The sequence below is a fragment of the Somniosus microcephalus genome, chromosome 11 (genome assembly GCF_052327205.1).
Source record: "Somniosus microcephalus isolate GS21.2 chromosome 11, FLI_Smic_1.0, whole genome shotgun sequence".
Classification (NCBI taxonomy): domain Eukaryota; kingdom Metazoa; phylum Chordata; class Chondrichthyes; order Squaliformes; family Somniosidae; genus Somniosus; species Somniosus microcephalus.
In genome coordinates, this window is record NC_140997.1 from 117,988,493 (window position 1) to 118,013,874 (window position 25,382).

The 25,382-nt window shown below is 49.5% G+C and overlaps 1 protein-coding gene across 1 annotated transcript in view; it reads right to left on the reverse strand.

The window, feature by feature from the left end:
- Window positions 1-25,382, reverse strand: part of LOC147110843 (voltage-dependent calcium channel subunit alpha-2/delta-2-like) — a 2,842,873-nt gene that overhangs the window by 1,044,406 nt on the left and 1,773,085 nt on the right. Inside the window, exon 13 of the mRNA XM_085999971.1 lies at window positions 14,942-15,020. Coding sequence (XP_085856097.1) covers window positions 14,942-15,020 — 79 coding nt within the window. The remainder of the gene's footprint in view (window positions 1-14,941; window positions 15,021-25,382) is intronic.

Genomic DNA, 25,382 nt, shown 5'->3' on the forward strand with positions numbered 1-25,382 from the left:
ATGAGGACTGGGGGAAGGGAAATGACACTGAAACCGACCACAGTCACAGGCAGTGATGAATGGAATATTTCATCACATTCACCCCTTCTATAGATTTAGTCTGTTCGGGGGTTTGATAGTCCTCTGCGACCGACGTGGCTGTTGTGGTGCCGCGGGTGTCGGCTGGGTGTCCCCGGTAGTCTCCTGGGTCTCTGCCGGGGGTGCCGCCAGGGTTGTTGAAGGGGTAGTTGGTGGGGGTGCCGTTGGTCGATGTTCTTCCGGGGGTGATGAAAGAGTAGTGGGTGCGTAAGAGTTGCTGTGATCGTTGTTGCTGCTATTGCCGTGGTTGTTGTCGATGCCGGCTGGGGCGACGTCTTTTATGGACACGGTGTCCTCCCTTCCGTCGGCGTGCCGGACATATGCGTATTGGGGGTTGGCGTGGAGTAGGTGTACTGGCTCCACGAGAGGGTCCGTCTTGTGGCCCCTCACATGCCTTCGCACGATACCAGACCTGGGGTGGAGAGCCATGACGGCATGGATACGCCTGAGGTGGATTTCCGGGGAAAGACAAACATTCGTTCATGAGGCGTGGCATTAGTGGCCGTACACAATAGCGACCGTATCGAATGGAGCACATCCGAGAGGACTTCCTGCCAGCGGGAGATAGGGAGGCCCTTGGTCCTTAGAGCTAGAGTGACTGCTTTCCATACTGTCCCGTTCTCTCGCTCCACTTGGCCGTTACCCCGGGGGTTGTAGCTGCTGGTACGGCTCGTGGCAATCCCCTTGGACAGCATGTACTGGCGTAGCTCTTCACTCATGAAGGACGCCCCCCTATCCGTATGGATGTAGCTCGGCATACCGAACAGGCAGAACAGGCTGTTGAGGCATTTAATGACCGTGGCGCTGGTCATGTCTGGGCAGGGGAAGGTGAATGGGAACCGGGAGTATTCGTCCACAATGTTCAGGAAGTAAACATTGCGGTCGACGGACGGGAGGGGGCCCTTGAAATCTAAGCTGAGCCGCTCAAAGGGCCGTGTAGCTTTGATTAAGTGGGCTCTATCTGGGCGGTAGAACCGAGGCTTGCACTCAGCGCAAGTGCGGCAGTTCCTGGTCAGAGACCGAACTTCCTCAATCGAGTAGGGTAAGTTACGGGACTTTATGAAGTGGAACAGCCGCGTGACCCCTGGGTGGCAAAGGTCGTTGTGGAGGGTCTGTAGCCGATCCCCGGTGGCGCTGGCACACATCCCTCGTGAGAGGGCGTCAGGGGATTCGTTAAGGGCCCCTGGCCGGTAAATGATGTCGTACTCGAAGGTGGAGAGCTCGATCCGCCACCTAAGAATCTTATCATTTTTAATCTTCCCCCTCTGTTTATTATTGAACATAAACGCTACCGACCGCTGGTCGGTAAGTAGGGTGAAGCGTTTGCCGGCTAGGTAGTGGCGCCAGTGGCGCACTGCCTCCACGATGGCTTGGGCCTCCTTTTCCACGGAGGAGTGTCTGATCTCGGGCCCTTGGAGGGTCCTCGAGAAGAAAGCTACGGGCCGCCCCGCCTGGTTGAGGGTGGCCGCCAAGGCGAAGTCAGACGCATCACTTTCCACTTGAAATGGAGTGTTCTCGTCCACTGCCTGTAGCGTGGCCTGCTCAATATCCTGCTTAATGCTTTTGAAGGCGGCATGGGCCTCAGCAGAGAGCGGAAAAGAGGATGCTTTCAAGAGGGGGCGGGCTTTGTCGGAGTAGTTGGGGACCCATTGGGAATAATAAGAAAATAACCCCAGGCAGCTTTGCAGGGCTTTGGGAGTGTTGGGCAGGGGCAGCTCCCGTAGGGGGCGCAATCGGTCGGGGTCTGGTCCGATTTCCCCATTCTCCACCACGCTGCCTAGTATGCAGAGACGCGTGGTGTTGAAAACGCACTTGTCCTCGTTGTAGGTGAGGTTGAGTTTTTGTGCGGTTTCCAGGAACCTCTCGATGTTCGAGTCGTGATCCTGCTGATTGTGGCCGCAGATGGTGACGTTGTCAAGGTAGGGGAAGGTTGCCTGCAAGTGGTGGTCATCGACCATGCGGTCCATCTCCCTCTGAAAAACCGAGACCCCATTCGTCACCCCAAAGGGGACTCTGAGGAATTGGTAGAGGCGTCCGTTCGCGTCGAAGGTGGTGTACGGGCGGTCCTCTGGTCTGATAGGGAGCTGGTGGTACGCTGACTTGAGGTCGATGGTGGAGAACACCCGGTATTGGGCGATTTGGTTCACCATTTCTGATATGCGGGGTAGCGGGTAGGCGTCTAGTTGGGTGTACCTGTTGATCGTTTGACTATAGTCGATCACCATCCGTTTCTTCTCGCTACCCCTTACCACTACCAGTTGGGCGCGCCACGGGCTGTTGCTGCATTCAATAATGCGCTCTTTCAGGAGCCTGTCTACCTCGGTCGCGATAAACCGCCTGTCCTCCCAGCTGTACCTCCTGCTTTTGGTCGCTATTGGCCGGCAGTTAGGGGTAAGGTTCGCGAATAGCGAAGGCGGCTTTACCTTCAGGGTAGCCAGACCGCACACTGTGAGGGGCGGCTGGGACCCACCGTACTTGAGCGTGATGCTTTGGTGGTTGCACTGGAAATCCAGGCCCAAGATCACGCTCGCACATAGGTTCTTCATGATTAATACTTTAAAATTATCGTATACAGTTCCGTTAACGACCAATTGTACCGTGCAGTAACCCAGAATGGTCGATGTCTGGGTTTTATCAGCCATAGAGATGGTACCCTGAGCAGGGACCACCTTTAGGGAGAGTTGCTGTGCCAGTTCAGGGTGGATAAAACTCTCCGTGCTTCCACTGTCAATTAAACATTGAACCCGGCACCCGTTTACCTCGATGTCCACCATTGATTTGGATAGCGGGTGCGGCCTGGTCTGGTCCACTGTGACCGATGCCACTGTAGGGCCCTGATCGATACAAGATGGCGTCCACGCTGTCTGCTCATAAGATGGCGGACCCCACGAGGTCGGGCAAGATGGCGTCCAAGATGGCCCCTCCCACGGCGCACACGCGGCGGTGGCGGGTTTTCCGGCGGTTGGTTTTCCGGCGGGGTTCCCTCTGCACACCTTCCCGAAGTGCCCCTTCTTACCGCACTTAAAGCAGGTGGTGCCTTTCGCCGGGCACAGGTTTCTGGTGTGTTTTGGCTGCCCGCAGAAGTAGCAGTTGGGTCCCTGACGCGTCGCGGCTGTCGTAGGGCTTCTGGGGGGAGAGCGGGGCCCCGCCGGTGTCGGGCTGCCGGGCAGGGAAGATGCCTTCCAAGATGGCAGCGCCCTCGGTGCACACGTGGTGGCGTGGACGGCGCGGGCTGAAGAGTAGGCGTCCGAGTTTCTCTGGGCCACATCCAGGGATCGCGCGGTGTCCGCAGCCTGTTTCAGGTCCAACCCCGTTTTTTCCAGCAGTCTTTGCCGGATGTAAGTGGAGCTGAGGCCTGTGATAAAGGCATCGCGAGCAAGCTCGTCAGTGTACACTGCGGCTTTTACATCTCGGCACTTGCAGTCTTTGCCAAGCATTTTCAGGGTGCTTAGGAACTCCTCCACCGATTCCCCAGGTCGCTGTGCGCGAGTAGCGAGCAGATGCCCAGCATACACCTCATTCGTAGGCTGCTGGTAATGCGCCTTTAAGATGTCGCAGGCGGCCAGGTACGTATCGGCGTCTTGGATGAGGGGGTAAACCCGGTGGCTTACCCAATTCCGCAGAATTCCGAGTCTCACCCTCGCAGCGTCCGTAGCGTCTTTGACGGCTGCGGAATTGTCCAGGAAGAATTCCATACACTCAAACCAGTGTCCGAAGCGTGCTGATGCGTCCGGAGCATGTTGATCCAAATCCAAACGTTCGGGTTTCAGGAGTTGATCCATAGTGTTGAAAAATAAGTTAATAAAATTGATGTGCCTCAATAATTCCGAGACTCGATGTTAGCGAAACAAAACAAGGCTTTTATTAACTTAGAAAGTAACACGTAAGAGAGAGAGGTATCTTCCTTCTGGAGACTGAGGCCAGACTGAGCTAGCTTACAAAAGGGGCCAGGTATGGGCGGAGCCCTACACACACAGCACATTCCAGCACTTTCCAATAAACAATACAATGAGGACTGGGGGAAGGGAAATGACACTGAAACCGACCACAGTCACAGGCAGTGATGAATGGAATATTTCATCACACACTGTGCCTGTAACTGTGCTAATACAACATGCCTGTATCTGTGTTAATACACTGTGCCCGTAACTGTGCTAACACACTGTGCCTGTAACAGTGCTAATACACAGTGCCTGTATCTGTGCTATTGCACTCTGCCTGTAACTGTGCTAATGCACTGTGCCTGTATCTGTGTTAACACACCATGTCTGTCACAGTGCTAACACACTGTGTCTGTGACAGTGCTAACACACCGTGCCTGTATCTGTGCAAATACACTGTGCCCATAACTGTGCTAATAAACTGTGCCTGTAACAGTACTAATACACCATGGTTGTATCTGTGCTAATAAACTGGGCCTGTAACTGTGCTAATACACTGTGCCCGTAACTGTGCTAATACACCATGCCTGTATCTGTGCTAATACACCGGGCCCGTAACTGTGCTAATAAACCATGCCTGTATCTGTGCTAATACAGTGTGCCCGTAAATGTGCTAATACACCTTGCCTGTATCTGTGCTAATGCACTGTGCCTGTAACTGCTAATACACTGTGGCCTAGAAATTGAGTGCCCTTAGCGCCGATTTTGCGGCGCTAGAGGGCCTAGCGCTGCAATTGGCGCCGGCGCCAAAATTGCCTGGGGCCCTTCCGCCGCGGTAGACCGGTAGCGCTGCGCCGGCACCGATGACGTCATCGGTGTGCGCAGCGTCCCGGTTGCCATGCCGACGGGCCCCAGCGCCGAAATTCAGTTGCGGCCGCCTCGCCCGTGGCAGCCGCAACTAAGACTCTGGCAACAGAGTCTTACAAGTCTTTGCGCCGGCGCATTAAAGGCCCCGCGGCGGCCGGCCGCTTTCTCGCCGGCCGCCTGGCCGCAGCTCCCTCCCCGGACTTCCCCCCCCCCCCCGGAACAGAAGCAAGCCCGGCACTTGTCCGAGGTGCCGGGCTCATTTTTAAAAAGATTTTCGCGGGCCGCGGCCGGGTGCAGGCAGCTCCTCCTTAAGGGAAGGAGGAGGCCTGCACTTCCCGAGCCTGCCGCACCGCATCGGGTGCCGCAGCGCCGGAATTGCGGCGCGAAACGGCAGTTAGCGCCGATTTACCGCCGCAAAGACCCTTCAGTAGCGCCGGCAGCCGTTTGGGCGCGGCCCTGCTGAATTTTTGGCGCGTGCAGGGGGACTTAGCGCCGGCACTAACTTCCGGCGCTAAAGCCCTGGCTAAGCCAAAACTCAATTTCTAGGCCTGTGTCTCTAACTGTTCTAATACACTGTGCCTGTAACTGTTCTAATACACTGTGCCTGTAACTGTGCTAATACACTGTGCCTGTAACTGTGCTAATACACTGTGCCTGTAACTGTGCTGATACACCGGGCCTGTAACTGTGCTAATAAACTGTGCCTGTAACTGTGCTAATACACTGTGCCTGTAACTGTGCTAATACATTGTGCCTGTAACTGTGCTAACACACTGTGCCTGTAACAATGCTAATAAACTGTGCCTGTATCTGTGCTATTGCACTCTGCCTGCAACTGTGCAAATGCACTGTGCCTGTAACTGTGCTAATACAGCGTGCCTGTATCTGTGCTAACACACCATGTCTGTCACAGTGCTAACACACCGTGCCTGTATCTGTGCTAACACATCGTGTCTGTTACAGTGCTAACACACCATGCCTGTATCTGTGTTAATACGCTGTGCCCGTAACTGTGCTAACACACTGTGCCTGTAACAGTGCTAATACACTGTGCCTGTATCTGTGCTATTGCACTGTGCCTGTAACTGTGCTAATGCACTGTGCCTGCAACTGTGCTAATACAGCGTGCCTGTATCTGTGCTAACGCACCATGTCTGTCACAGTGCTAACACACTGTGTCTGTGACAGTGCTAACACACCGTGCCTGTATCTGTGCTAATACACTCTGCCCATAACTGTGCTAATACAGTGTGCCTGTAACAGTACTAATACACCATGGTTATATCTGTGCTAATAAACCGGGCCCGTTACTGTGCTAATACACTGTGCCTATAACTGTGCTAATACACCATGCCTGTATCTGTGCTAATACACCCGGCCCGTAACTGTGCTAATAAACCATGCCTGTATCTGTGCTAATGCACTATGCCTGTAACTGTTCTCATACACCATGCCTGTAACTGTTCTAATACATTGTGCCTGTAACTGTACTAACACATTGTGCCTGTAGCTGTTCTAATACACTGTGCCTGTAACTGCTAATAAACTGTGCCTGTAACCATGCTAATACACTGTGCCTGTAACTGTTCTGATACACTGTGCATGTAACTGTTCTAAAACACCGTGCCTTAACTGTGCTAATGCACTGTGCCTGTAACTGTGCTAATAAACTGTGCCTGAACTGTGCTAATACACTGTGCCTGTAACTGTGCTAATACATTGTGCCTGTAACTGTGCTAACACACTGTGCCTGTAACAATGCTAATACACTGTGCCTGTATCTGTGCTATTGCACTCTGCCTGCAACTGTGCAAATGCACAGTGCCTGTAACTGTGCTAATACACCGTGCCTGTATCTGTGCTAACACACCGTGTCTGTCACAGTGCTAACACACCATGCCTGTATCTGTGTTAATACACTGTGCCTGTAACAGTGCTAATACACTGTGCCTGTATCTGTGCTATTGCACTGTGCCTGTAACTGTGCTAATGCACTGTGTCTGTAACTGTGCTAATACACCGTGCCTGTATCTGTGCTAACACACCATGTCTGTCACAGTGCTAACACACTGTGTCTGTGACAGTGCTAACACATCGTGCCTGTATCTGTGCTAATACACTGTGCCCATAACTGTGCTAATACAGTGTGCCTGTAACAGTACTAATACACCATGGTTATATCTGTGCTAATAAACCGGGCCCGTAACTGTGCTAATAAACCATGCCTGTATCTGTGCTAATACACTGTGCCCGTAACTGTGCTAATACACCGTGCCTGTAACTGTACTAACACACTGTGCCTGTAACTGTTCTAATACACTGTGCCTGTAACTGTGTTAATACACTGTGCCTGTAACCATGCTAATACACTGTGCCTGTAACTGTTCTAATACACTGTGCATGTAACTGTTCTAAAACACCGTGCCTTAACTGTGCTAATGCACTGTGCCTGTAACTGTGCTAATACACTGTGGCCTAGAAATTCGGTATAGCCCCATTTGGGGCGTTAGATCTGGCGAAGCGCAAAGACTACCGCCAGTTGCGAATTAGCGCCACCTGGCGCGATATTGGGTCGTTGAGCCCCTGATGGTGTTTGCTGCGGTAAATCAGGCACTGCACACGACACTTAAGGCGCTAATGCGGAGGCGCTACCCAATATCGCTGCGGCGCGGCGGAGCGCAGGTGCGGTCAATAATCACTGATCCCGAGACACACTGGCGCCGGACAGCTCTTAAAGGGGCGGGTCAATTAGGATCACCAGACAAAACACTTCCTGGCACGCCTTAAATTCGGTTCCGACTTACCAGAGGTACTCCAGGCTGTGCAGACATGCTGAGGGTGAGGCAGAGGGCTGAGCGTTTTGACGAGGTGGCCCTCCAGACTTTGGTTGGCGCTGTGGAGTGCCACTGTCAGACACTGTACCCTGAGGATGGCAGGAGGGCGCCACCTGTTGAATACCGGCGCGCCTGGAGGGAAGTGGCTACCAGAGTGGCATCCAGAAGCGTGGTCCATAGGAGTGCGGTCCAGTGCAGAAAGAAGTTCAACGACCTCACTCGGGTCGTCAGGGTGGAGTGCATTTTCCATGATCTTATTCATCCCTCCATGTGCATCTGACTTTATGGCTAGAGGGTGTCCGACCCCCAGAGGCCATCTGTCAGCCAGCACCCGTGGCCCTTTCAGGAAAGACACATGCACATGCTGCTCACTGCATGATGTGAGGGCTATTCAACCGTGGGGGGCAGGTGATGTGTGCTCACTGCATGGTGTGAGGGCTATTCAACCATGAGGGGCAGGTGATGTGTGCTGACTGCATGATGTAAGGGCTGTTCAACCATTGGGAGCAGGTGATGTGTGCTGACTGCATGATGTGAGGGCTATTCAACCATGGGGGGCAGGTGATGTGTGCTCACTGCATGATGTGAGGGCTATTTAACCATGGGGGGGCAGGTGATGTGTGCTCACTGCATGATGTGAGGGCTATTCAACCATGGGGGGCAGGTGATGTGTGCTCACTTCATGATGTAAGGGCTATTCAACCATGGGGGGCAGGTGATGTGTGCTCAGTTCATGATGTAAGGGCTATTCAACCATGGGGGGCAGGTGATGTGTGCTCACTTCATGATGTAAGGGCTATTCAACCATGGGTGGCAGGTGATGCATGCTCACTTCATGATGTAAGGGCTATTCAACCATGGGGGGGCAGGTGATGTGTGCTGACTGCATGATGTAAGGGCTGTTCAGCCATGGGGGGCAGGTGATGTGTGCTCACTTCATGATGTAAGGGCTATTCAACCATGGGGGCAGGTGATGTGTGCTGACTGCATGATGTGAGGGCTATTCTACCATGGGGGGCAGGTGATGTGTGCTGACTGCATGATGTAAGGCTATTCAACCATGGCGGGCAGGTGATGTGTGCTCAGAGCAGCATGTTACAGCAATTCCCATCCTTTCTCTTGCAGGCGAAGCTGGGCCAAATGAGGTGCGAGCAAAGGCGCCATGGAGGAGGCGCACCTAACATCCAGGCCCTCAGCGAACTGGAGGAGAGGGTCCAGACAATCATGGGGACCCGGCTGAGTGCTCCTGTCACCTCTGCAGCTGCCGACCCCATAGTGGCCTACGATGGTAAGGTTCTCACCTTTTGGATCTCTCCCCTACCACTTGTTCCCCCCACCAGCATGATCTCTGACTGTCGATCCACTCCAGTACATTGCAGCACTCATGCCTCCCTCGCTGCCACCCTGACCTGACACTAAAGGCACTCCTGTTCCTCCCTCCTTTCAGCTGCTGTCTCGTCCGAGGAGGAGGCGGGCCCTCAAGCTGCAACTATGGGTGACTCTGGAGGCGATGATCACGAGGAAGCTGGACCATCTGAAGAAGCCTCAGGCAAGACAGCGCAGCGGCGGACTGGGGGCACACCTTCCCGGGAGGGGAGCGGGGGGGCCAGCTCGGACGAGGAGCCAGTTGCGGGCACCAGCGGGCTGCAGCAACACAGGGGGAGTAGGGAAGCTCAGGGGCCGTCTCCCCGGAGGGCGAGTTAGGTGACGATGACTGCTGCACAGAGTGCAGAGGAGGTGCGTGCCCTCTCGCAGATGAGCGTCCAGGCTGGCTGGAGGCACACTGAGCTCATGGCTGCAGTGGCCAGGTTGCCTGAAACCATCGAGACACTGGCGACCAGTGTCCAAGACATCGGTGCAGCACAGGCCCGGAGTGCGCAGGACTTCGGGTCAGCATTGGAAAGGTCTGTCCAGGGCTTCAGCTGAGCAATGGAGAGCACTGTCCATGGCTTCAGCGAAGCAATGGAAAGGAGTGTCCAGCGCTTCTGCGGAGCAATGGAGACGAGTGTCCAGCGCTTCTGCGGAGCAATGGAAACGAGTGTCCAGCACTTCAGCGGAGCAATGGAAACGAGTGTCCAGGGCTTGGCCGAGGCAATGGAAAGGACTGTCCAGGGCTTCGCTGAAGTAATGGGACCTGCCATGCAAGTGCTAAGTGCTGCCATGCAGTCACTTGCTGGTCTCCGACAGACGCAAATGGAGGCCACGCAACCAGTGACTGCTGCCACCCTCGATGGCTCAGGCATGATTACCCGGGGCCCTCACAGCACCACAGCAGGCCAGCAATCTGTGCTCCAACAGATTGCTCCGGATGCTGAGGTGTTGTCCCGTGGGAGTGCCAGTGTGTTGGTGGAGCAGGGAGGTGCTGTCCTCTCTCAGGATGACAGCATGCCTGCTGCCACCACTGGCACTTCACCACTGCAGCTGCCAGCACCTGCAGGACAGACTGCCTCCACCCATGCACAGGTGGAGCAGTCAGCTGCTGGGCCCTCTAGGCCCAGAGGTTGTCCAGGACGCACCTCAGGGGCATCTGCGCTCAGGGACAGTCAGCAGGCCTCCCCCAGCCTTGCCGCAGCCACTGGTGTCCCCTTAAGGAGGAGCTCCAGGGTGGGAAGGGGCCAGAGTAGTAAAAGACCACGATCCCCATCAGGGGGCAAGAACTGAGGGGTGCCCCTGAAGCCCCTGTCCAGGTTGACGCAAGCCCAGATGAATGTTTCTGTTGAATGTAATGTTTTATTTCACCAGTCTCACGGGAGGGAGAGACAAATGTTTTTCTGTGTGAGTTCTGATTTCTGTTTGTTTTGTTTAATCATGTTGGAAGGGAGCACTTTTGTTGTAATAAACATTTTGTTCATTTAAAATGGCCATGCCTGCTCTTTACATGCATCTTGCCCTTCACAGGCTTTGGGGGTATGAGGTCGGTTCCATTCCTGTTCTTGGATTGGCTGCAAGCATTCCGTCAGAGGGGCCTAGAAGCGATTTCTGATCAGCCTCAGACGCACGGCCCTTCCAGCTAGTACCTCCCTCCCATCCTCCTCCTCCTCCTCCTCCTCCCCCTCCTCTGCTGGGGCGGCAATGTCTGCTGGCATTGGCTGGGAACGTAGGATAGCGAGGTACTGGAGCATGCAGCAAATAACCACGAAGTGTGAGACTCGCTCAGGCGAGTACTGCAGTGCTACTCCAGAATGGTCCAAACAGCGGAACCGCTGCTTCAGCACACCGATTGTGTGTTCCACAATGTTCCTTGTGGGCTGACGGCTCGCTTTGCAGTGTTTTTCAGCAGGGGTACTGGCCATCTGGAGCGGGGTCATCAGCCACGGCCACAGAGGTTATCCCTTGTCCTCGAGAAGCCAGCCTTCTGGGTGATTCGGGGACTCGAAAAGGTCTGCAACAGTAGTCTGGCGCAGCATGAAGGCGTCTTGGCTGCTGCCTAGGAACTGCGCATTCACTGCGAGGATCAGCTGTCGGTGGTGACAGACCTGATGCACATTCAATGATTGAAACCCCTTGCGGATGCGGAACTCCTCCGGATTGAATACAGGTGCCCGCAAAGCCACGTGCGTACACTCAATCGCACCCTGCACCATGGGGAAGCCCGCTATCTCTGCGAAGCCCTCTGTGTGCTTCCGGTGCTTGTCCGGGGTCATTGGGAAGGAGATGTACTGCAGCCTCCTTTTAAACAGGGCATAAGTCACTTGACGGATGCAGCAATGCTCCGCAAACTGGGAGATGCTGGCTATGTCCCCAGTTGCAGCCTGAAAAGAGCCGCTCGCGTAGAAGTTCTGGACAAAAGTCATCTTCACAGCCACCAGCAGAGATGTCCTGGACCTTCTCTGAGGCTGCAGATTTGTCCGAAGCAGGTGGCACAGCTCAGTCACCACCTCCTTTCTAAAGCCCAGCCTTCGGACACAGTGCTCCTCCGGCATGTCCATGTAGGAAAACTGCTGTTGGGAAACCCTGCCAGCATAAGGTCTGGTGTGGCGATGTCTGTTGGGCCAGCTCCATCTGGCCATGCCTGCCCCCCCCCTGCGTCTCAGTGACCTTTGCAGATGATGCAGCAGCAGGACGTTCCCCTCCAATGCAGGCCCCATAATAAGTGCCCACAGGAAGGTTCCCCTTTGTCAAGGCTCACCAACAGCAAGGCGATGGTCAGAAGGCTGATGTTCCTCTGCCAGCGTGGGCCCAGTGGTCAAATGGCTCTCAGTGTGCAGCTCAGCAGCTCTTTGTAGCTCTCGAAGAAGTTGTGTACCAGAAATGTCTGCCATTTTTAAACCACACCAGTCCCCTTTAAATAACGCTCCTCCAGCCCGAAAGCGACTTGGTAAGGCCCAGGAAAACTGTCACTAATAGCGCCAAGCGCTACGGAGGGGGGCGCCACTGAATTTCCCTTCTGGGGCGCCCAAAAGGCGTTGCACACTCAGATGACATCATAATTAGCCTGCGCCCATGAGCGGGCGCTAATCGTTAGCGTCGGCGCTAAATGCATGCTCAATATGGGGCGAGGCGCTAAACGCCTTGCGCCCCACCGGAATTTGGCTATCGCCCCAGTTATTGCCCTCTTTAGGCGCTAATGTCTGGCGCAACCAACCGAATTTCTAGGCCTGTGTCTGTAACTGTTCTAATACACGGTGCCTGTAACTGTTCTAATACATTGTGCCTGTAACTGTACTAACACATTGTGCCTGTAACTGTTCTAATACACTGTGCCTGTAACTGTGCTAATACACTGTGCCTGTAACCGTGCTAATACACTGTGCCCATAACTGTGCTAATACACCGTGCCTGTATCTGTGCTAATGCACTGTGCCTGTAACTGTTCTAATACACTGTGCCTGTAACTGTTCTAATACACTGTGCCTGTAACTGTTCTAATACACCGTGCCTTAACTGTGCTAATAAACCATGCCTGTATCTGTGTTGATACACTGTGCCTATAACTGTTCGAATACACTGTGCCTGTAACTGTGCTAATACACTGTGCCTGTAACTGTCTAATACACTGTGCCTGTAACTGTGCTAATACACTGTGCCTGTAACTTTGCTAATACACTGTGCCTGTAACTGTGCTAATACACTGTGCCTGTAACTTTGCTAATACATTGTGCCTGTAACATTACTAATACACTGTGCCTGTAACTGTGCTAATACACTGTGCCTGTAACTGTGCTAATACACTGTGCCTGTAACTGTTCTAATAGACTGTGCCTGTAACTGTGCTAATACACCGTGCCCATTACTGTGCTAATACATCATGCCTGTATCTGTGCTAATACACCGGGTCCGTAACTGTGCTAACAAACCATGCCTGTAACTGTTCTAATATACCATGCCTGCATCTGTGCTAATACACTGTGCCTTTAACTGTGCTAATACACTGTGCCTGTAACTTTGCTAATACATTGTGCCTGTAACATTACTAATACACTGTGCCTGTAACTGTGCTAATACACTGTACCTGTAACTGTGCTAATACACTGTGCCTGTAACTGTTCTAATACACTGTGCCTGTAACTGTGCTAATACACCGTGCCCGTTACTGTGCTAATACATCATGCCTGTATCTGTGTTAATACACCGGGCCTGTAACTGTGCTGATACATCATGCCTGTATCTGTGCTAATACACCAGGTCCATAACTGTGCTAACACACCGTGCCTGTAACTGTTCTAATATACCATGCCTGCATCTGTGCTAATACACTGTGCCTGTAACTGTGCTACTACACTGTGCCTGTAACTGTTCTAATACACTGTGCCTGTAACTGTTCTAATACACTGTGCCTGTAACTGTGCTGATACACTGTGCCTGTAACTATGCGAATACACTGTGCCTGTAACTGTACTAATACACTGTGCCTGTAACTGTGCTAATACACTGTGCCTGTAACTGTTCTAATGCACTGTGCCTGTAACTGTTCTAATACACTGTGCCTGTAACTGTTCTAATACACTGTGCCTGTAACTGTGCTAATACACTGTGCCTGTAACTGTACTAATACACTGTGCCTGTAACTGTACTAATACACTGTGCCTGTAACTGTTCTAATACACTGTGCCTGTAACTGTGCTGATACACTGTGCCTGTAACTGTGATAATACACTGTGCCTGTAACTGTATTAATACACTGTGCCTGTAACTGTGCTAATACAGTGTGCCTGTAACTGTTCTAATGCACTGTGCCTGTAACTGTTCTAATACACTGTGCCTGTAACTGTTCTAATACACTGTGCCTGTAACTGTGCTGATACACTGTGCCTGTAACTGTGCTGATACACTGTGCCTGTAACTGTTCTAATACACTGTGCCTGTAACTGTTCTAATACACTGTGCATGTAACTGTGCTAATACACTGTGCCTGTAACTGTACTAATACACTGTGCCTGTAACTGTACTAATATACTGTGCCTGTAACTGTTCTAATACACTGTGCCTGTAACTGTTCTAATACACTGTGCCTGTAACTGTGCTGATACACTGTGCCTGTAACTGTGCTAATACACTGTGCCTGTAACTGTATTAATACACTGTGCCTGTAACTGTGCTAATACAGTGTGCCTTTAACTGTTCTAATGCACTGTGCCTGTAACTGTTCTAATAAACTGTGCCTGTAACTGTTCTAATACACTGTGCCTGTAACTGTGCTGATACACTGTGCCTGTAACTGTGCTAATACACTGTGCCTGTAACTGTGCTAATACACTGTGCCTGTAACTGTTCTAATGCACTGTGCCTGTAACTGTGCTAATACACGGTGCCTGTAACTGTGCTAATACACTGTGCCTGTAACTGTGCTACTACACTGTGCCTGTAACTGTTCTAATGCACTGTGCCTGTAACTGTTCTAATACACGGTGCCTGTAACTGTACTAATACACTGTGCCTGTAACTGTTCTAATACACTGTGTCTGTAACTGTGCTAATACACTGTGCCTGTAACTGTGCTAATACACTCTGCCTGTAACTGTGCTAATACACTGTGCCTGTAACTGTTCTAATGCACTGTGCCTGTAACTGTTCTAATACACGGTGCCTGTAACTGTACTAATACACTGTGCCTGTAACTGTGCAAATACACTGTGCCAGTAACTGTGCTAATACACTGTGCCTGTAACTGTTCTAATACACTGTGCCTGTAACTGTGCTGATACACTGTGCCTGTAACTGTGCTAATACACTGTGCCTGTAACTGTTCCAATGCACTGTGCCTGTAACTGTTCTAATACACCGTGCCTGTAACTGTTCTAATACACTGTGCCTGTAACTGTGCACTCATATTACCCATACCTTTATTTGCACAGGCCATCCACTGCAGAGGTGTGACATCATAGTTGTGCTGTCCGACTGAGAAGGTGAAGACCCGGACCTGTGACCAGAGAGAGAGAGAGAACATGAGGAGAAGATACATGCAATGGCAGTTAGTGCTCTCGATTCAGGCCCAATGACAGCTTTTCCTGTTTACATTTCTTACGCCCGATCCCCTCAGTTATCCACACATTCCCTGTGTCTCTTAAACATCTGCAATTGATTTATTATGCTTCTCGCTATCCTCTCATGTTAATATCACTTCTGCCATTTAACCTTCTCCTGTTGTCCTTTTGAACACTTTACAGGTTGTTCTACTTCCTCCCTTGCATTTATACCTGTGCTTTTTCCTCCTTCCCTTTGTTCTGTTCAGTTTTAGTTGCTGTTTGTCTGTCATTTCTTCCATTTCTGATGAAGGCATCACACCTGAAATGTTGACTGCTCTATTCTCTCCACAGATGCTGCCTGACCTGCTGAGTGTTTTCTGTTTTTGTTCCAGATTTCCAGCATTTGCAGTTATTAGATTTTCGCTATCATTAACAGGCAGGTTGGTCACTCAGCCCATAGCGGTTTATGGGATGTCAGTGGTGAAGGTGGATACTGAGACAGAAAACAGTCACTGCACTTCAACAGGTTGCAGTAACTACGGAAGCGTAGGAGAATCACCGCAGAAGCTTACCCGAGTGTGCTGGACCAATATATATCCGTCAACCAACATCACTAGAACAGATTATCCGGTCATTTATCACATCGCTGTCTCACTGATAACACTGCACGATACTGTCCCACTGATAACACAGCACGATACTTTCTCACTGATAACACTGCACGCCACTGTCTCACTGATAACACTGCACGATACTGTCTCACTGATAACACTGCACTATACTGTCTCACCGATAAAACTGCACGATACTGTCTTACTGATAACACTGCACGATACTGTCCCATTGATATCACTGCACGATACTGTCCTACTGATAACACCGCACGATACTGTCCTACTGATCACACTGCACGATACTGTCCCACTGATAACACTGCACGATACTGTCCTACTGATCATACTGCACGATACTGTCACACTGATAATAACACCGCACGATACTGTCCTACTGATCACACTGCACGATACTGTCCCACTGATAACACTGCACGATACTGTCCTACTGATAAAACTGCACGAGTCTGTCCCTCTGATAACACTGCACGAGTCTGTCCCACTGATAACACTGCACGAGTCTGTCCCACTGATAACAATGCACGAGTCTGTCCCATTGATAACACTGCACGATACTGTCTCACTGATAACACTGCACGATACTGTCTCACTGATAACACTGCACGACACTGTCCAACTGATAACACTGCATGATACTGTCCCACCAATAACACTCCACGACACTGTCCTACTGATAACACTGCACGAGACTGTCCCATTGATAACATTGCACGATACTGTCCCACCGATAACACTGCACAATACTGTCTCACTGATAACACTGCACGATAATGTCCCAACAATAACACTCCACGACACTGTCCGACTGATAACACTGCACGAGACTGTCCCATTGATAACACCACACGATACTGTCTCACCGATAAAACTGCATGATACTGTCTCACCGATAACACTGCCCGATACTGTCTCACTGATAACACTGCACAATACTGTCTCACTGATAACACTGCACAATACTGTCTCACTGATAACACTGCGTGATACTGTCCCACTGATAATACTGGGTGATACTGTCTCACTGATAACACTGCACGATACTGTCCCACTGATAACACTGCACGATACTGTCTCACTGATAACACTGCACGATACTGTCCCACTGATAACATTGCAAGATACTGTCCCACTGATAACACTGCGTGATACTGTCCCACTGATAATACTGGTTGATACTGTCCCACTGATAACACTGCACGATACTGTCTCACCGATAACACTGCACGATACTGTCTCACTGATAACACTGCACGATAATGTCCCACCAATAACACTCCACGACACTGTCCTACTGATAACACTGCACGAGACTGTCCCATTGATAACACCACACGATACTGTCTCACCGATAAAACTGCATGATACTGTCTCACCGATAACACTGCCCGATACTGTCTCACTGACAACACTGCACGATACTGTCTCACTGATAACACTGCACGATACTGTCCCACTGATAACATTGCAAGATACTATCCCACTGATAACACTGTGTGATACTGTCCCACTGATAATACTGGGTGATACTGTCTCACTGATAACACTGCACGATACTGTCCCACTGATAACACTGCACGATACTGTCCCACTGATAACATTGCAAGATACTGTCCCACTGATAACACTGCGTGATACTGTCCCACTGATAATACTGGGTGATACTGTCTCACTGATAACACTGCACGATACTGTCCCACAGATAACACTGCACAATACTGTCCCACAGAAAAAATTGCACGATACTGACTCACTGATAACACTGCACGATACTGTCCCACTGATAAAACTGCACGATACTGGCCACTGATAACACTGCACGATACTGTCCGACTGATAACACTGCACGATAATATCGTACTGATAACACAGCACGATACTGTCCCACTGATAACACTGCACGATACTGTCCCACTGATAAAACTGCACGATACTGGCCACTGATAACACTGCACGATACTGTCCGACTGATAACACTGCACGATACTGTCCCACTGATAACACTACACGATACTGTCCCACTGATAACACTGCACGATACTGTCCGACTGATAACACTGCACGATACTGTGGCACTGATAACACCACACGATACTGTCCCACTGAGAAAACTGCACGATACTGTCCCACTGATAACATTGCATGATTCTGTCTCACTGATAAAGCAGCACGATACTGTCCCACTGATAACATTGCATGATTCTGTCTCACTGATAACACCACACGATACTGTCTCACTGATTACACAGCACGATACTGTCTCACTGATAACACAGCACGATACTGTCCCACTGATAACACTGCACGATACTTTCTCACTGATAACACTGCACGATACTGTCCCACTGATAACACTGCACGATACTTTCTCACTGATAACACTGCACGCCACTGTGTCACTGATAACACTGGACGACACTGTCCAACTGATAACACTGCACGATACTGTCTCACTGATAACCCTGCACGATACTGTCCCACTGATAAAACTGCACGATACTGTCCCACTGATAACACTGCACGATACTGTTCCACAGATAACACTGCACGATACTGTTCCACTGATAACACTGCACGATACTGGCCACTGATAACACTGCACGATACTGTCCGACTGATAACACTGCACGACACTGTCTCACTGATAACACTGCACGATACTGTCCCACTGATAACACAGCACGATACTTTCTCACTGATAACACTGCACGATACTGTCTCACTGATAACACTGCACGATACTGTCTCACTGATAACACTGCACGATACTGTCTCACTGATAACACTGCGTGATACTGTCCCACTGATAATACTGCGTAATACTGTCTCACTGATAACACTGCACGACACTGTCTCACTGATAACACTGCACTATACTGTCTCACCGATAAAACTGCATGATACTGTCTTACTGATAACACTGCACGATACTGTCCCACTGATAACACTGCACGATACTGTCCGACTGAAAACACTGCACGATACTGTCTCACTGATAACACAGCACGATACTTTCTCACTGATAACACTGCACGATACTGTCTCACTGATAACACTGCACGATACTGTCTCACTGATAACACTGCACGATACTGTCTCACTGATAACACTGCACTATACTGTCTCACCGATAAAACTGCATGATACTGTCTTACAGAAAACACTGCACGATACTGTCCCATTGATATCACTGCACGATACTGTCCTACTGATAACACTGCACGATACTGTCCTACTGATCACACTGCACGATACTGTCCTACTGATCACACTGCACGATACTGTCCCACTGATAACACTGCACGATACTGTCCTACTGATCACACTGCACGATACTGTCCCACTGATAACACCGCACAAAACTGTCCTACTGATCACACTGCACGATACTGTCCCACTGATAACACTGCACGATACTGTCCTACTGATAACACTGCACGATACTGTCCTACTGATAACACTGCACGATACTGTCCTACTGATCACACTGCACGATACTGTCCCACTGATAACACCGCACGAAACTGTCCTACTGATCACACTGCACGATACTGTCCCACTGATAACACTGCACGATACTGTCCTACTGATAACACTGCACGAGTCTGTCCCTCTGATAACACTGCACGAGTCTGTCCCACTGATAACACTGCACGAGTCTGTCCCACTGATAACGCTGCACGAGTCTGTCCCATTGATAACACTGCACGATACTGTCTCACTGATAACACTGCACGATACTGTCTCACTGATAACACTGCACGACACTGTCCCACTGATAACACTGCACGAGACTGTCCCATTGATAACACTGCACGATACTTTCCCACCGATAATACTGCACGATACTGTCTCACCGATAACACTGCACGATAATGTCCCACTGATAACAATGCACAATACTGTCCCACTGATAACACTGCGTGATACTGTCCCACTGATAATACTGCGTAATACTGTCTCACTGATAACACTGCACGATACTGTCCCACTGATAACACTGCACGATACTGTCCCACTGATAACATTGCATGATTCTGTCTCACTGATAACACTGCACGATACTGTCCTACTGATAACACCGCACGACACTGTCGCACTGATAACACCACACGATACTGTCTCACTGATAACACCACACGATACTGTCTCACTGATAACACAGCACGATACTGTCTCACCGATAACACAGCACGATACTATGGCACTGATAAGAGCACACGATACAATCTCACCGATAACACTGCACGATACTGTCTCACTGATAACACAGCATGATACTTTCTCACTGATAACACTGCACGATACTGTCTCACTGATAACACAGCACGATACTTTCTCACTGATAACACAGCACGATACTTTCTCACTGATAACACAGCATGATACTTTCTCACTAATAACACAGCACGATACTTTCTCACTGATAACACTGCACGATACTTTCTCACTGATAACACTGCACGATACTGTCTCACTGATAACACAGCACGATACTTTCTCACTGATAACACAGCACGATACTTTCTCACTGATAACACTGCACAATACCGTCCCACTGATAACACTGCACGATACTGTCTCACTGATAACACTGCACGATACTGTCCCACTGATAACACTGCACGATACTGTTCCACAGAAAAAACTGCACGATTCTGACTCACTGATAACACTGCACGATACTGTCTCACTGATAAAACTGCACGATACTGTCCCACTGATAACACTGCACGATACTGTTCCACAGATAACACTGCACGATACTGTTCCACTGATAACACTGCACGATACTGGCCACTGATAACACTGCACGATACTGTCCGACTGATAAAACTGCACGATAATGTCCTACTGATAACACTGCACGATACTGTCCTACTGATAACACTGCACGACACTGTCTCACTGATAACATTGCACGATACTGTCCGACTGATAAAACTGCACGATAATGTCCTACTGATAACACTGCACGATACTGTCCCACTGATAACACCGCACGATACTTTCTCACTGATAACACTGCACGATACTGTCTCACCGAAAACACTGCACGCCACTGTCTCACTGATAACACTGCACGATACTGTCTCACTGATAACACTGCACTATACTGTCCCACCGATAAAACTGCATGATACTGTCTCACCGATAACACTGCACGATACTGTCCCACTGATAACACTGCACGATACTGTCCCACTGATAACACTGCACGATACTGTCCTACTGAAAACACTGCACGATACTGTCCCATTGATATCACTGCACGATACTGTCCTACTGATAACAATGCACGATACTGTCCTACTGATCACACTGCACGATGCTGTCCCACTGATAACACTGCACGATACTGTCCTACTGATCACACTGCACGATACTGTCCCACTGATAACACCGCACGATACTGTCCTACTGATCACACTGCACGATACTGTCCCACTGATAACACTGCACGAAACTGTCCTACTGATAACACTGCACGATACTGTCACACTGATAACACTGCACGATACTGTCCCACTGATAACACCGCACGATACTGTCCTACTGATCACACTGCACGATACTGTCACACTGATAACACTGCACGATACTGTCCCACTGATAACACCGCACGATACTGTCCTACTGATAACACTGCACGATACTGTCACACTGATAACACCGCAGAATACTGTCCCACTGATAACACCGCACGAAACTGTCCTACTGATAACACTGCACGATACTGTCACACTGATAACACTGCACGATACTGTCCCACTGATAACACCGCACGATACTGTCCTACTGATCACACTGCACGATACTGTCCCACTGATAACACCGCACGATACTGTCACACTGATAACACTGCACGATACTGTCCCACTGATAACACTGCACGATACTGTCCTACTGATAACACTGCACGAGTCTGTCCCTCTGATAACACTGCACGAGTCTGTCCCACTGATAACACTGCACGAGTCTGTCCCACTGATAACACTGCACGAGTCTGTCCCATTGATAACACTGCACGATACTGTCCTACTGATAACACTGCACGATACTGTCCCACTGATAACACTGCGTGATACTGTCCCACTGATAATACTGCGTAATACTGTCTCACTGATAACACTGCACGACACTGTCTCACTGATAACACTGCACGATACTGTCCCACTGATAACACTGCACGATACTGTCCTACTGATAACACCGCACGACACTGTCGCACTGATAACACCACACGATACTGTCTCACTGATAACACCACACGATACTGTCTCACTGATAACACAGCACGATACTGTCTCACCGATAACACAGCACGATACTGTGGCACTGATAAGAGCACACGATACAATCTCACCGATAACACTGCACGATACTGTCTCACTGATAACACAGCATGATACTTTCTCACTGATAACACTGCACGATACTGTCTCACTGATAACACAGCACGATACTTTCTCACTGATAACACAGCACGATACTTTCTCACTGATAACACAGCACGATACTTTCTCACTGATAACACAGCACGATACTTTCTCACTGATAACACAGCACGATACTGTCCCACTGATAACACTGCACGATACTTTCTCACTGATAACACTGCACGATACTGTCTCACTGATAACACAGCACGATACTTTCTCACTGATAACACAGCACGATACTTTCTCACTGATAACACTGCACGATACTTTCTCACTGATAACACTGCACGATACTGTCTCACTGATAACACAGCACGATACTGTCCCACTGATAACACAGCACGATACTTTCTCACTGAAAACACAGCACGATACTTTCTCACTGATAACACTGCACAATACCGTCCCACTGATAACACTGCACGATACTGTCTCACTGATAACACTGCACGATACTGTCACACTGATAACACTGCACGATACTGTTCCACAGAAAAAACTGCACGATTCTGACTCACTGATAACACTGCACGATACTGTCTCACTGATAAAACTGCACGATACTGTCCCACTGATAACACTGCACGATACTGTTCCACAGATAACACTGCACGATACTATTCCACTGATAACACTGCACGATACTGGCCACTGATAACACTGCACGATACTGTCCGACTGATAAAACTGCACGATAATGTCCGACTGATAACACTGCACGATACTGTCCTACTGATAACACTGCACGACACTGTCTCACTGATAACATTGCACGATACTGTCCGACTGATAAAACTGCACGATAATGTCCTACTGATAACACTGCACGATACTGTCCCACTGATAACACCGCACGATACTTTCTCACTGATAACACTGCACGATACTGTCTCACCGAAAACACTGCACGCCACTGTCTCACTGATAACACTGCACGATACTGTCTCACTGATAACACTGCACTATACTGTCCCACCGATAAAACTGCATGATACTGTCTCACCGATAACACTGCACGATACTGTCCCACTGATAACACTGCACGATACTGTCCCACTGAAAACACTGCACGATACTGTCCCATTGATATCACTGCACGATACTGTCCTACTGATAACAATGCACGATACTGTCCTACTGATCACACTGCACGATACTGTCCCACTGATAACACTGCACGATACTGTCCTACTGATCACACTGCACGATACTGTCCCACTGATAACACCGCACGATACTGTCCTACTGATCACACTGCACGATACTGTCACACTGATAACACCGCAGAATACTGTCTCACTGATAACACTGCACGATACTGTCACACTGATAACACTGCACGATACTGTCCCACTGATAACACCGCACGATACTGTCCTACTGATCACACTGCACGATACTGTCCCACTGATAACACCGCACGATACTGTCACACTGATAACACTGCACGATACTGTCCCACTGATAACACTCCACGATACTGTCCTACGGATAACACTGCACGAGTCTGTCCCTCTGATAACACTGCACGAGTCTGTCCCACTGATAACACTGCACGAGTCTGTCCCACTGATAACACTGCACGAGTCTGTCCCATTGATAACACTGCACGATACTGTCTCACTGATAACACTGCACGATACTGTCCTACTGATAACACCGCACGACACTGTCGCACTGATAACACCACACGATACTGTCTCACTGATAACACCACACGATACTGTCTCACTGATAACACAGCACGATACTGTCTCACCGATAACACAGCACGATACTGTGGCACTGATAAGAGCACACGATACAATCTCACCGATAACACTGCACGATACTGTCTCACTGATAACACAGCATGATACTTTCTCACTGATAACACTGCACGATACTGTCTCACTGATAACACAGCACGATACTTTCTCACTGATAACACAGCACGATACTTTCTCACTGATAACACAGCACGATACTTTCTCACTGATAACACAGCACGATACTTTCTCACTGATAACACAGCACGATACTGTCCCACTGATAACACTGCACGATACTTTCTCACTGATAACACTGCACGATACTGTCTCACTGATAACACAGCACGATACTTTCTCACTGATAACACAGCACGATACTTTCTCACTGATAACACTGCACGATACTTTCTCACTGATAACACTGCACGATACTGTCTCACTGATAACACAGCACGATACTGTCCCACTGATAACACAGCACGATACTTTCTCACTGAAAACACAGCACGATACTTTCTCACTGATAACACTGCACAATACCGTCCCACTGATAACACTGCACGATACTGTCTCACTGATAACACTGCACGATACTGTCCCACTGATAACACTGCACGATACTGTTCCACAGAAAAAACTGCACGATTCTGACTCACTGATAACACTGCACGATACTGTCTCACTGATAAAACTGCACGATACTGTCCCACTGATAACACTGCACGATACTGTTCCACAGATAACACTGCACGATACTGTTCCACTGATAACACTGCACGATACTGGCCACTGATAACACTGCACGATACTGTCCGACTGATAAAACTGCACGATAATGTCCTACTGATAACACTGCACGATACTGTCCTACTGATAACACTGCACGACACTGTCTCACTGATAACATTGCACGATACTGTCCGACTGATAAAACTGCACGATAATGTCCTACTGATAACACTGCACGATACTGTCCCACTGATAACACCGCACGATACTTTCTCACTGATAACACTGCACGATACTGTCTCACCGAAAACACTGCACGCCACTGTCTCACTGATAACACTGCACGATACTGTCTCACTGATAACACTGCACTATACTGTCCCACCGATAAAACTGCATGATACTGTCTCACCGATAACACTGCACGATACTGTCCTACTGATAACACTGCACGATACTGTTCCACAGATAACACTGCACGATACTGTTCCACTGATAACACTGCACGATACTGGCCACTGATAACACTGCACGATACTGTCCGACTGATAAAACTGCACGATAATGTCCTACTGATAACACTGCACGATACTGTCCTACTGATAACACTGCACGACACTGTCTCACTGATAACATTGCACGATACTGTCCGACTGATAAAACTGCACGATACTTTCTTACTGATAACACAGCACGATACTTTCTCACTGAAAACACAGCACGATACTTTCTCACTGATAACACTGCACGATACTGTCTCA